Source organism: Hevea brasiliensis, chromosome 8 (assembly GCF_030052815.1).
Source record: "Hevea brasiliensis isolate MT/VB/25A 57/8 chromosome 8, ASM3005281v1, whole genome shotgun sequence".
In the NCBI taxonomy this organism is placed as follows: Eukaryota; Viridiplantae; Streptophyta; class Magnoliopsida; order Malpighiales; family Euphorbiaceae; genus Hevea; species Hevea brasiliensis.
In genome coordinates this window covers 15,206,504-15,221,620 of record NC_079500.1, presented here as the reverse complement: position 1 = coordinate 15,221,620, position 15,117 = coordinate 15,206,504, and the positions used below count along the sequence as shown (strand labels likewise).

The 15,117-nt window shown below is 39.8% G+C and overlaps 1 protein-coding gene across 1 annotated transcript in view; it reads left to right on the top strand.

Moving 5' to 3' along the window:
• Positions 1–499: 499 nt before the first annotated feature.
• Positions 500–15,117, top strand: part of LOC110651676 (proline-rich receptor-like protein kinase PERK13) — a 53,843-nt gene continuing 39,225 nt past the window's right edge. The window contains exons 1-2 of the mRNA XM_058150707.1: positions 500–652; positions 1,473–1,661. Coding sequence (XP_058006690.1) covers positions 500–652; positions 1,473–1,661 — 342 coding nt within the window. The remainder of the gene's footprint in view (positions 653–1,472; positions 1,662–15,117) is intronic.

Genomic DNA, 15,117 nt, shown 5'->3' with positions numbered 1-15,117 from the left:
CTTGAGCAGATCTGCTACAGTGTAGATTGTCACCTCACCAGTTCATTTTGGTAGGGCTCATGTATAGTTAGATTTTGTATTTTGGTTATTGTATGTAATAAATCAGATTGAGATATGTAACTAAATTTTGGATTGTATATAAAATTGTATATTATTGTGAGTAATATTATATGAATAAAATGCAAGTTTATTTTATTTGAAGATTTTATGAGTAATGTTATGATATGGTACATGAACAATTAACATGAGAAATGATGTGACAGAATGGGACAAAAAAATTTCTACACATAATATAATATAATTGAATTAATATTGTACATGACAAGACAGAATAGGGTGCTCCGACACCGAATGTAGCACACTTTGCTCGGCTACACTATAGACCGGGTAAGGGGTGTTACACTCCTCATTTAGTTTGTCCATTAGAATGTCCAGCTTGTTATGTGCTTCCTGGAGGCTGTCCTCGATAGCTCGCATCCTGCCATATAGTGTGGTCTCTATGCGCTGCAGGTATGCAAGGACCGAGTCCATCGGTGGTGGTGTGTATGGAGGCACTCGGATAGGGGACTCTTCAAACATCCGCTCTTGCCTTTCTTCTTGGGGTTGTGAAGTCTCACTGGGTCCCTTCCTTGCCTCGTCTCTTCGAGGGATGGTTTTTCCTTCAGCATCCACCAAGTAGCATTTGTTGCCCACTTTCTTACATATCCCCATGGATATGCAAATAGTTTGATCAATTCTCAATGTTCCAGTAACAAAGCGCAGTCTATGATGTCCTGGAACAAAGCCGAAGTGGAGGGCAATGGTGGTGACAAGGCCTCTAAGCACTATGTGCCTGGTAGGCTGATGGCAAAGGCGTCGGAGATGGTTGCACAGGAAAAAGCTAGTGCTACACCGCTACCTGGTGACCATGCACCATAGGAAAAATAGCTCACTAGCGTTGACAACGCCAAGGCTGTCGCCATGGCCCATGATGGTGTGGGTGGCAAACCAATGCATGTATCGCAATGCTGGACTAGTGATGCCCATTGATTTGGATTTTCTGGAGTTGTAGGGCTCTGTGTTTGGTGCAATGGAATCCCAAAAGTTGATGTTGTTATATAGCATGCGGTTCCTTGGGATTTCTTGGTGGCCAGTACTGTCAAAGCTGAAGATGGCATTGAACTCGTCCATATTCATTACCCGGTCTACACCAAGTAGGCGAAACTCAATTCTGCCCCTGTCTTCCCTGTCGGTGGGCCATAAGTTGACCTTGAAGCTACCCAAAAATTCTAGCATTGTGTCTTCGTAAGTCGAAAATTGGAGTTGGGCGAACCTTATCCACCCAATGCTATCAAGTAGCCCATTGATTTCTTCTTGCAACCCGATTTGCTCTAAAAGTAGAAAATCTATGTATTTGATGGAGGATATTTTTCATGCATGAAGTCGGGTGCACATTTTTTTGTGGGCGTCATCTCAAAATCACCAAGGAATAGAGATTTTGGGTCGTGGAGCGGGTTGGGGCTGTGGTTGCTGTGGAGGAGGGGCTTATTGAGATGGTTGGGGAGTGGCTACCCTCGTCCTTGGGCATTGAGTTGGAGGCTGGGGTGGAGAAGGTGAGGATTCTCCTCTTTGTCTTGAAGAAGAGCCGATTCTCCTTGCAGATCTCTTCGCAGGAGCCATGGGTGTGTTTTTGGGAAGGAGAAGAATATGATTTTGGTGAAGGGAGATGAGATTTGAGAGGTTTTTATAGGCTAAGAAGGGAGTAGATGAAAGGTTTTCTGTTTATGAAGGGTTTTAATGCTAGGGGTGTATTTAAAGAGCCGTTAAGACTCTTCGTTTCGTGCTTTTCGCGGCCTAGGAGTTGCGTCTGTGACGAGATACACGGGTCGTGTATCACTACACGGGTCCCGACATGTAGGGCCGTGTAAATTTCTACCTGAAATTTTCGAAATCTGTCGTAGTACACAGCCCGTGTAAATCAGCTATGGGACCCGTGTAACTTCCTGTCTGTCGAATTACTTTACTGGATATGTTACACGACCCATGTAAAATTCAAGGAGCCCCGTGTAACCTTCTGTCTCACAGTTATTCTGCTAGAGACATTACACAGTCCGTGTAATTTGGGATATGGACCTGTGTAAATTTCTGTCTCCGAAGGGTTGAGATTGCATGAAATTTATGGGCTTCCAGAAAGTTACACGGGGCGTGTACTACTAGTACATGACCCGTGTAATTTTCTGGTTTTTTAAATCTTTGGCAGATGAAAAATAATAACACATGAAATGGATGCAAAGATTAACAATAGAGTTACTTCCCCAGTTTTGTTCAATTTTCCCTTTTGTGGTTTTGACTTGGTGATTCCCTTCCTCTCTTGATCTCTATTCCCTTTTTCAAAAAAATCCTACAAAATGAAATGCTAATGAGTATGAAACAAAAATTCAATATTGAAGAAAAAAGAAAAGAAGAAAAGTTCAGAAAAATTTTGGGTTGCCTCCCAAAAAGCGCTTGTTTATAGTCTTTAGCTGGACTTTGCTTGTTTATGGTCTATCAGTAGGAGGATTGAGAGTGCAATTTACTCCCGTTTCTATGGCTTCTCCCTAAAAGTAAGGCTTTAGCCTCTGCCCATTGACCTTGAATGTACCTGAGATTTCGCTCCATACCTCTACTGCTCCATGTGTGAAGACTTGGGTGACCTTGAAAGGTCCGAACCATCTTGATTTCAGCTTCCCTGGAAAGAGTTTCAATCTATAGTTGAATAAGAGAACAAGATCTCCTTCTTTTATCTCTTTCCTTGCTATGCGCTTGTCATGCCATCTTTTGGTTTTATCCTTAAAGATTTTGGCACTTTCGTATGCATCTTGTCGGATTTCTTCCAACTCATTCAGTTGTAAGAGCCTTTTTTCACCAACAGCTTTGAGGTCAAAGTTTAGTACCTGAATTGCCCAGCAGGCTTTATGCTCAAGTTCAACAGGGAGATGGCATGATTTTCCATAAACCAGTCAGAAGGGTGTTGTGCCAATCGGGGTTTTATATGCAGTGCAGTATACCCATAGTGCATCATCTAGCTTCATGCACCAGTCCTTCTTGGATCTGTTTACAGTTTTCTCCAAAATCTGCTTTAGTTCCCTATTTGATATTTCTACTTGACCGTTGGTTTGAGGATGATAAGGTGTGGCCACCTTGTGAGTCACTCCATACTTTTTCAGTAGTGTTTCAAATTGTTGGTTGTAGAAGTGACTTCCTCCATCACTGATTATCGCTCGTGGTGTGCCAAATCTTGTGAAGATGTTCTTCTTAAGGAACTTGATGACCACTCTAGCATCATTGGTTGGCGTTGCAATAGCTTCTACCCATTTTGACACATAATCAACTCCAACCAAAATATACTTGTTTCCATAAGAAGAGGGAAATGGTCCCATGAAGTCTATTCCCCATACATCAAACAATTTTATCTCAAGTATACCATACAGTGGCATTTCATTCCTTCTTGAACTGTTACCTGTTCTTTGGCATTGATCACAAGCTAGCACAAAGGATCTTACATCCTTAAATAAATGTGGCCAGTAAAACCCTGCTTGTAAAATCTTGGCTACGGTCTTTGAAGTGCCTAAATGTCCTCCATATAGTGATGAATGGCAGTGATAAATGATACCTTCCATATCTTCCTCTAGTATGCACCTTCTTATCAGCCCATCATTACATCTCTTGTACAGTAGTGGTTCTTCCCATAAGTAATATCTCACATCATGTAGGAATTTCTTCCTTTGCTGATAAGTCATGTTTGGAGGTAGTACCCTACATACAAGAAAATTAACAAAGTCAGCGTACCATGGAGCTTTGGAGAATGCAAGTAATTGCTCATCAGGAAATGAATCGCTAATTAGCAACTCTTCGAAATCTTCCATGTACTCCAATTTTAGTCTAGAAAGATGGTCAGCTACTATATTTTCATATCCCTTTTTGTCCTTTATTTCAAGGTCAAATTCTTGCAGGAGTGGAATCCATTGAATCAATCTTGCTTTTGCTTCCTTTTTGTTCATAAGGTACCGGATTGCAGCATGATCTGTGAATATAATGACTTTTGACTCGATGAGGTAAGATCTAAATTTGTCTATTGTAAATACCACTACTAGGAATTCCTTCTTTGTGGTAGCATAATTGATTTGTGCATCATCGAGTGTCTTGCTAGCATAATAAATAGCATGGAGCTTATTATCTTTTCTTTGCCCGAGCACTGCTCCAACTGCAAAATTGCTCGTGTTGCACATAACTTCGAATGGTAGCTCCCAATTCGGTGGCTACATTATTGGTGCTGATATCAGGGTCTCTTTGATTCTGTTAAAGGAGACAAAGCAATTTTCATCAAAATCAAAAGGAACATCTTGGTTTAACAAGTTAGTAAGTGGCTTAGCTATTTTGGAAAAGTCATTGATAAATCTTCTGTAGAATCCTGCATGTCCCGAAAAGCTTCGCACTCCCTTGACTAATGTTGGTGGTGGCATGTTTTCAATAATCTCAATTTTTGCCTTATCTACTTCAATTCCTCTTTCTGATATTAAATGTCCCAGAACTATACCTTCCCTTACCATAAAGTGGCATTTTTCCCAATTTAGGACCAGGTTTGATTCTTCACTTCTTTGCAACACCTTAGATAAATTAGCTAGGCAATCATCAAAAGTAGCTCCATAAACAGAAAAATCATCCATAAAAACTTCCATAATATCTTCAATATAGTCAGAAAAGATAGCCATCATGCATCTTTGAAAGGTAGCAGGGGCATTACAAAAACCAAAAGGCATTCTCCTATATGCAAATGTTCCATAGGGACAAGTGAATGTTGTCTTTTCTTGGTCTTCTGGGTGAATAGGAATTTGAAAGAATCCTGAATACCCATCCAGGTTACAGAAATAAGAGTGTTTCGCTAATCTTTCTAATTTGGTCAATGAAGGGGAGGGGGAAATGGTCTTTCCTGGTGGCACTGTTCAATTTTCTATAATCTATGCACATTCGCCAACCAATGACTACTCTAGTAAGGATTAGTTCATTGCTTGCATTTCGGATAACTGTTGTCCCACCTTTCTTAGGAACTACATGTATTGGACTAACCCATTTACTATCAGAAATTGGGTATATGATACCTGCATCTAGAAGTTTTAAAATTTCTTTCTTGACTACCTCTTTCATGTTTGGGTTAAGTCTTCTTTGGTGTTCGATTGTAGGTTTACTGTTTTCTTCCATGGGTATCCTATGCATACAAATCGAAGGGTTGATTCCCTTCAGGTCTTCTATTTTATACCCTAATGCTTTGCTATGGATCCTAAGTTCTCTTAATAATTTTTCCTCTTCTAACTTAGGCAGGCTAGCATCTATTATAACAGGATATTTAGAATTTGAGTCCAGAAATGCATACCTTAGCAAAGACAGGAGAGGTTTAAGCTCTACCTGTTTGGAGTTTTCCTGGAGCTTACCTTCAGTTTGTTCCTCCTTCAAATCCTCCATCTCGGAAGCCTTAGCTAAAGGTAGGGGTGGAGGAGCTACCAACTGTTGTGCACATGCTGCTATTTCAGTATTTTCATCATCCACTGTGTGGCTGCACACAATACATACTTCAAGAGGATCTTTAGGATGTGTCTCATGAAATTCCTCTTTGACTTGTTCGTCAATTATGTCAACCTTGAAGCATTGATCAGGTTCAAATTTGTGTTTCATTGTGTCGAACAAGTTGAACTCCACTTCTTCTTCTCCTACCTTAAGGGTTAATCATCCATTTTTGACATCTATGATAGCTCCGGTGGTTGCTAAGAATGGTCTTCCCAAGATGATGGGAATTTGGACATCTTCTTCCATCTCAAGGACAACAAAGTCCACTGGAATGAAGAATTTGCCCACTTGAATAGGGATGTTCTCAAGTATCCCTACAGGATATTTAATGGATCGATCAGCCAATTGCAATGAGATTGTTATGGGTTTTAGTTCCCTGATCTCCAGCTTTTTACATATTGATAGAGGCATTAGACTGACGCTTGCCCCATGATCACAGAGGGCCTTGTCTATTTTCTTGTTACCAATGATACAGGGTATGGAGAAGCTTCCTGGATCCTTCAACTTTGGAGGCAGTTTGTTTTGCAGAATGGCACTGCATTCCTTTGTTAGAGCTACTGTTCCATAGTCCTCTAGCTTCCTTTTCTTTGACAGAATTTCCTTAAGAAATTTGGCATAAGATGGCATCTGAGAAAGTGCTTCAGTGAAGGGAATGTTAATGTAAAGTTTCTATAAAACTTCCAAAAACTTCCCAAAATGCTTGTCTAATTTGGCTTTGTGAAATCTCTGAGGAAAAGGTAGGGGAGGCTGGTATGGTTCTCGTAATTTCTTTATCTTCCTTGCTTCCTCTTCCTGATCTTTCTTAGCTTCTTCCTCCTTTTTCTCTGCTTGGTCTTTAGATTTTTCTATGGTTTCCTCTGTCGATTCTACCTCTGGTTGTACTAGAGTTCTCCCACTCCTCAGTGCAACTGCCTTACAATGCTCCCTTGGGTTCATTTCTGGTTGACTAGGCAGTTTGCCAGTAGCCTTACTTGAAGAACTTGCTTACTGAGCAATTTGATTCTCTAGCATCTTGTTATGGGTAGCAAGTTGGTCCATTATGGAAGTCATTTGTTTAATCAATTCAGTTTGTTGTTGTTGAGCTACTAGGAATCCTTCCATCATGGTTTCCATGGTCATTTTCGGTTCAGGTTGTTGAGGTTGGAGAGGTAGTGATGGCTGTGCAATGTTCTGACCTCTGTTCTGAAATCCAAGGGGTGCTAGAGGTTTGTACCCTTGTTGCTTGTTTATTGGCTGGTTCTGCTGATTGGACCATGAGAAATTTGGGTGATTTCTCCATCCAGGGTTGTAAGTATTTGAATACAGATTGTTTGGCTGCCTCTGGTTGAAGTTTCCTCCATTATTCACATAGTTCATCTGTTCTATAGGTTAGTTGAAATTGCTGTATTCTGAATTCATGTATCCTCCTTCGTAGCTGCCCTCATGTTGACTATTTGTACCAACTGCGTTGGCTTGCATTTTTTTGAGTTTCTTTGTGAGCTAATCAAACTAGGCATTTATCATGCTTAGGGCATCTACTTCCAAGACCCCTGCAGTTCTTCTTGCATTTCTTCTTTCATTTGACCACTCATAATTATGGTATGCAACCCTTTCTAGGAGTTCAAGTGCTTGTGGCACTGTTTTCTCCATTAGATCACCCTCTGCAACTGAATCAACTGTGCTCCTTGTAGAGGGTAGTAATCCATTATAGAAATTTTGCACCAATAGCTAATCTTCTATGCCATGGTATGGACATTCCCTCTGCAGGTCTTAATATCTTTCCCTTGCGTCATAGAGTGATTCTCCCTCCTTTTGTCTGAAGGTGTTGAGCGCAAGCCTCAGCTTTGCAATCTTTGCAGGTGGGAAATACCTTGCTAGAAAAGCTTGAGAGAGGCTTTCCCATGTAGTGAATGTTCCAGCCAGTTGAGAAAGTAACCACTTCCTTGCTCTGTCCCGAAGGGAGAATGGGAATGCTCTGAGTCTTATTGCTTGATCAGACACTCCATTCATCTTAAATGTATCACATAGGGCAAGAAAGCATTGGAGGTGATAGTGTGGGTCCTCTGTTGGTGAACCTGTAAACTGGGTTTGTTAAATCATTTAGAACTATGCTGGTTTTAATTCAAAGTTGTTGGCTTCCACTGTGGGTCTAGTGACACTGAGCTAAAATCCTTGGATAGATAGAGCTCCGTTATCTCTCAAGAGTCTTGGTCTGTCATTATTATTGGCCATGGTTGGGATTTCGGGATCTCCTTGACCGCGCTCTTGATGTTTCCTTTCCTTTCTGATGGCTTTCAGAGTTTTGTCTATTTCTGGATAACAGTCTAAAATTTCTTCTGGCTTTATTCTGGTCATATACCAGATCGGGTGCCTGAGAGAAAAGAAAAGAAATACAACTAGTAAAATAAAATTAAATAATAAATGTAATTGCCTAAATCAGCTAAATCGCTTATCGTTTGATATTACTAAAACCAAAATTCCCCGGCAATGGCGCCAAAAACTTGTTTCTCTATTTCGCAATTACCGCAAGTGCACATATCGCTAACAAGTAATAAAGTGATAAGTAGAGTATTATTCTCATGAGGAATTTTGTTTAACAAGTACCAATCTACACAGAAATCTTGACTGTCTACGCTATCGAATACTTAGGGAATGAAGTTTGTTAACTTTAAATACTAAAATGGTAAACTTAAAACTAAATGATTTATTTGAAGCAATTCTGGAATTAAGATTTCATACTTGAATCATACTAGGGATGTTATCTCATTTATTTACTGAATTGAGGATCGTTTTCCTTGATGGAAATCAGTCCTAAGCTATCCTAAATCCTCTCTCAAGGCATCTAGGGTGTATTCTAATTAACTTTAACCCTACTTTCGTGGTGATCAAATCAATTAAAATCCTTTAAGACCTTTGACCAATTTTTAAGTTCCACAAAGGTATCAGCCTATGTCTAGGTCAGAATTCCTAGGTTTAAGATCTCAATTTTCTAATGTTAATCTTCACCTTTCAGTCCTTCAATTAACATCTACAATCATAACTAAGTGGGTACCAACACATAGCATGCATTAAGATCACAAGAAATTAAATCAAGAAACGAATCTCAAATCCAACAAATAAAACTCAATGTTCATCCATAATAATAATTACAAGAGCTACTCTCCCAAATCCAGAATAGGAAAACTACTCACTCATGGTGAGTTCAATAAAACTCATGATAAAAAGTAAGAAACAATAAAAAGAGAGTTATGCAAAAGAAATAAAGTAATAAAATTCTGTCTAAGGAGATGAAACGAAGGAACTAAAGAGAGTTTTAGCTTTGATCTTGTGGAGCTTCAGCTGAAAGACTTCTTTTGGTCTTGATGTAGAGTCCGATAACAGCAACCTTCAGCAGCATTCCCGATGACAGTGGCCAACCCCCTTTGCCTGGTGTTTTCTTTTCTATTTATATTGGTTGCTCTAGGGTTAGGTCATTTTGAGGCCAAAAACCTTTAGGAGTCTCATTCGAATCAGAAAATAGGAGGGGAATTCGAGTCAGAAAATAGGTTGTAGCATAGTACACGGCCCGTGTGTCACTATACGGGTCCCACAAAGTAGGGCCGTGTAAATTGCTGGAGGAGAATCGCGTGGTCTTGTTTTGGTATAGAAAGTTACACGGGTCTGTGCCAACTACACGGGCCGTGTACTATTGTTCCCATAAGGTTCTTCAAGCTTGCGCCCTTGCAGATTACACGGGTCCTTGCAGATTACACGGGTCTACTTACACGACCCGTGTACTTATGTTTCTCATCGATTCTCCTGGCTTTCTTCTGACAGAGAGTTACACGGGTCTGGGGCTTGGTTTACATGACCCATGTACTTTGTATCAGCAGCAATTCTTTGTCTTTTTATCTCCAAGCTTTCCTTTGCACTTCCATCCTTTGAGGCTTCACCCAAACACTTGAAATAATGCAGAAAACATGGAATTAAGGGCTTGGCAATAGAATTTATGAAAACTAATGAAATCAACTACTATGCATGAAAATACTTGTCTAAATGCTATGATTTAGAATACAAATGTGCTTAAAAACATCTACACAATTCAAGTGTATCAGCATCCCAATGCTTGATTGGTAGCTGTTGTTGTATGCAAACTCAATCAGAGGCAAGCGTGTGTCCCAACTGCCCTCAAAATCTATCACACAAGCCCGTAGCATGTCCTCCAAGATCTGAATTACCCTCTCAGACTGGCCATCTGTCTGTGAGTGGAATGCTGTACTAAAGTTAAATCTAGTTCCTAGGGCTCTCTAAAGACTACCCCAGAATCTATAAGTGAACAGATTTGGTCAATCTGTCAACAATGACCCATACTGCATCATGGCTCTTCTGTGTCCTCAGAAGTCCCATCACAAAATCTATCATTATTCTTTCCCATTTCCATTGTGGTACTGGTAGTGGATATAACAAATCAGCTGGTACTTGATGCTCTGCCTTCACTTGCTAACAAGTTAAGTATTTAGATACAAATTCAGCTACATCTCTTTTCATATCCATCCACCAGTAGTGCTCTTTCAATCCTCTGTACATTTTAGTACCACAAGGGTGCATAGCAAAAGGAGATACATGTGCTTCCTTCATAATGATCTGTCTCAAGTCAGCATCATTAGGAACGCACATTCTGCCCTGGTGTAGCAGTAGACCGTCATCTCTTATGGAGAACTCAGGTTTCTTGCCTTGTCTGACTTCTTCTAGTAACTTCTAATATCTTTCATCATTCTGAATAGCCATTCTGATCTGATCAATCAACACTGGCTGTACATGCCATGCAACTGCTGTCTACCCCTCATCATTAATCTCTAAGTTGGCATGCAATGCTCTCAACTCATGTACCATAGACAAAGGAGAAACTCTTAAACTTGCCATAGTCTTACGACTTAAAGCGTCAGACACCACATTTGCTTTCCCTGGTTGATAGTCTATCAGACAATCATAGTCTTTTATCAACTCTAACCATCTCCTCTGTCTCAAATTCAACTCTTTCTGAGTGTCCAAATACTTCAAAGTCTTATGATCAGAGTAGATGTAGCACTTTTCCCCATACAAATAGTGTCTCCAAATCTTAAGAGCGAACACAATAGCTGCAAGCTCCAAGTCATGTGTCGGATAGTTTCTCTCATGCGGTTTCAGCTGGCGTGATACATATGCAATGACATTATGCTCTTGCATTAATACACAGCCTAACCCATTGTGAGAAGTATCACTGTAAACAGTATACTCTTTACCCGGGGTAGGTAAAGTAAGGACTGGAGCATCAGTCAAACACCTCTTCAATTCATCAAAACTCTGCTGGCATTTAACCGTCCACTGAAATTTCACATCTTTCCTAAGCAGTTTGGTCAGTGGAGAAGCCAACATAGAAATTCTCTTCACAAAACGGCAGTAGTATCTAGCTAACCCCAAAAAACTGCGAATCTCTGTGATATTTCTAGGTGGCTTCCAATTAAGGACAACTTCTATTTTGCTAGGATCTACCTTAATGCCTTCTGCTGATACTATGTGCCCCAAAAAGGATATTTCCTTTAGCCAAAATTGACACTTTGATAATTTTGTATATAATTGTTTCTCCCTCAACGTCTGCAGTACAATCCTCAAGTGTCTATCATGCTCCTCTACACTCCTTGAATAAACTAATATGTCATCAATAAACACAACTACAAACTGGTCAAGGTATGACCTGAAGATAGTGTTCATCAGATCCATAAATGTAGCTTGAGCATTAGTTAACCCAAATGGCATGACCAGGAATTCATAATGGCCATAGCGAGTTCTAAAGGTAGTTTTAGGGATACTCTGCTCTTGCACCCTCAATTGATAATAACCCGATCTCAGGTCAATTTTGGAGAACACAGCTGCACCCTTCAATTGATCAAACAAGTCATCAATGCGGGGCAATAGATATCTATTCTTTATTGTCACCTTATTCAACTGCTAGTAGTCAATACACAAGTGGAGAGTGCCATCTTTCTTCCTAACAAATAACACTGGTGCTCCCCAAGGTGGCACACTAGGGCGAATGAAGCCCTTATCAAGCAGCTCTTGCAATTGCACCTTCAACTCCTTCAATTCAGCAGGTTGCATTCGATATGGAGTAATCAAGATTGGATCCACACCAGGCATAACATCAATCTCAAACTGCACTTCTCTTTCTGGAGGTAACCCTGGCAACTCTTCAGGAAACACATCTGGAAAGTCACATACGGTAGGGATGTCCCTCAGTGCTGGACTTCCCACTTGGGTGTCTATCACATGTGCCAAGTACCCTTCACACCCCTTCCTAATCATTTTTCTAGCCAGTGCAGCTGAAATGATGTTTAACGGCAATAACTGCCTCTCCCCATGTATTATCACATTACCATACTGAGAGAGACCAAAAGTGACTGTCTTCAGTCTACATTCAATCATTGCATGATGCCTGGCTAACCAATCCATGTCCAAGATGATATCATAATCTCTGAAGGGCATTTCAATCAAATCTAATAGGAAAGTATGTCCTTGGATCACCAAAGGACAATCTCTATAGATTCTATTGACCCAGACCTCTTGTCCTAACGGACTGGTTACTAACACTTCAAATCCATTTTAACACATGGAACAACAAAGGAACTGACTCTACTAGCACTAACATATGAGTGGGTAGAACCCGAATCAAATAAGATAAATACTTCTTGATCAGAGATAGAGAAAGTACCAGCTACAATATCAGAAGTCTCAGCCTCTTTCCGCTGTCTCATCTTATAAATTCTGGCTAGAGGATTAACGAGCCTGACTGGCAGAAATGCTGCCTCTACCTCTGCCTCTTCCTCTGCTAACCGGTTGTGAATCTCTGGTAGCAGAACTCTGGATGGATTCTTCTGCAGTGGTAAGAGCTGGCCCAAATCTATTGGCACTGGTGCAGTCCTTAGCAAGATGGCCCATGCCTCCACAGTTAAAGCAAGCTCCTGTAGCCCAATAACACTCTCCCCCATGAGTCTTGCTACATGTCTCACAGGGGCGGGGAGGATAAGAACTCCTGGTCGATTGCTGACCAGACCGAAGAGGTCTCTGTCTAGAGAATCTGCCCCTTCCAAACCTTCCACCTCTGCTTGATCCCCCAAATTTCTTTCTTTTACCAGATGTACAACTGAGACCTTGCTCTACTGCTTTTCCACTTTTATCTTTTTCTGATTTTTCGATCTTCTCTTATTTTTCTTTCACTGGTTTTTCTTCTGATTTAATTTTTTCTAACTCCAGTGCCTGAAAGATCAGCTCAGAGAAGTTACTGTGTCTGAATCCCACTACTTGCATCCTCAGACTGGGCTTCAAGCCAGTTTCAAATCTCTTGCACCTTTCTCTGCTGGTAGACAGGAGACTCCCAGCATAGTGGCTTAAACGGGAGAACTCCCTCTCGCACTCTGCCACTAATATGTTGCCTTGCTTCAAACTTAAAAATTCTTGTAATTTCTGATCCACATAAGCATCTGGGACATATTTCTGTCTAAACTCTTTGATGAAGTCGTCCCAGGTTAGTACTGGATGTTCTACCAAGCTATGGGGGATGGTCTTCCACCAATCATATGCATCCCCTTGTAGCAAAGACACTGAATATTCAAATTTTAGTTCATCTGGGCAGTGTAGTTTCTTGAACACTCAGTCCATTCTCTCCAGCCACTGCTCTGCCTCTAGAGGGTCTACTATACCCTTGAATTCTGTCGCCCCATATTTCAATAATTTATCATACTGTCTGACTGGAGCCTGAGGTTGCACCATAGGAGTCTGAAGTGGAGCTTGAACAGGCATACCTCCAGCCATTTATTGAAACATTACAGCCATTTGCTGGGCGAACTGTGCCGAAAACTGTGGCATTTGTGGGGCTGGTGCCATTGACACACTAACATTTTGTAGAGCTGGGGCTTTCCCTTGTGCCTCAGCTTCAACAAATTGCTTAACTGAGCGGTTCCCTTCTTCCATTTCAAATCTGGGGTAGGATATCTCCTGAACAAATAACACAAGGAGATTTCCCTCTGTTAGTTCATATTTATGATATAATGCACTGTATGAAACAAATAAGGACACTGAGCAGTTGCACTTATCAAAGAAAGGACACAAATTCACAAGTCAAAACATACTTCAAAAATTTGCTCTGATACCACTAAAACATGTCACACCTTACCCCTCTGTAAGGCATAACATGATCCCGTAGAATACCTAATGAACTACCGAACTTCATCTACCGATAACACATTAAGTACTCTACAAGGGATTTTAAAACCATTTTCTTTCTTTTTGGAAGTGGTGAGCATTTTCTTACATTTAGTAGGAGTTTAAAAGCTAATTAAAATTTTTGTCCATTTTTATTTATCCGCAAATTTTGGAAAATTTCGGCAGAGTGCCGTCTGTATTTTGAGAAAACAATTTTTCAAAAACCAGTAAAAAACACTTCCAATAATTGTTTTCACAACTCCCAACCACCAAAATAACTCAGTTCAACATAATTCAATCAAAATTTGTCATCTCAAAATATTTCATAAATTCATCCACATTGCATTTAATATTTAATTTACATATACATATCTTAATTAACAAATAGAAAATCCAAAATAATATTATTACAAAAATCTGTACTAACTGCTCAAGACCAATTTACACATGCACATACAGTTACATACATCAAAATAAACATTACAATCAGGGTATAAAATTTATACCCGACAAAATATCCAAAAGTAGCACAATAATCCTTAGCAGCTCACTCAGCTGCCCTATCAGTCTCTTTACCTGCGACAGCAATAAAAAGCTATCGCTGAGTACTATGACTCAGTGGTGCACAACATACTAAAATAACATTTTATGCATAAATTAAATCACATTTATTCAAATATAGTACTGAACATGAAAAGCAGATACAAAACATAATTTATAAATTTTTAGTCCAAACAATAACATTTAGGAAGTCTCAAAACAGATTTCATAAAAACACACAGTTATATCATGCCATCGGAACAATGTTCATCTCAATAGCCAGAGGCTTATGAGGAATCTCAAGGCTAGCTAGCTCAATCTATGGGTACCCATTCAATTTCTTCCTCTACTGACATACACCTCAACACTTCAGCCAGAGAGAGAATCAAAATTTAAAACTAATTCGTTCCACTATTCATGCTAGTGATGCATTCAATTATATGGTGATGACACTGTGGTTTCAAAACTATCTTGACAATTTACTAAACATTTATTAACAATTAAAACACATATCATTAAATTTCTAACAATTTAGATCAAAAGCATAGTGTACATTTCAATCACCATTTTGCAATATAAATAAATCACAATTCATTTTATGCATTTTGTAAAAGAAATTTAAAGAATATTTTATGTTGTGCACAAACCTCGTGCGAGTCTCCTCTAGGCCTTGACTCGATGTCTCGGGTTCTTTCTCGGTATTCTTGTCAACTGAAACACACAATTTTACAGTGTTTCAGTATCATAACTTATAATAAATTCAAAAATACTTTTACAAATACTTATGTCTAGCCCTAATAT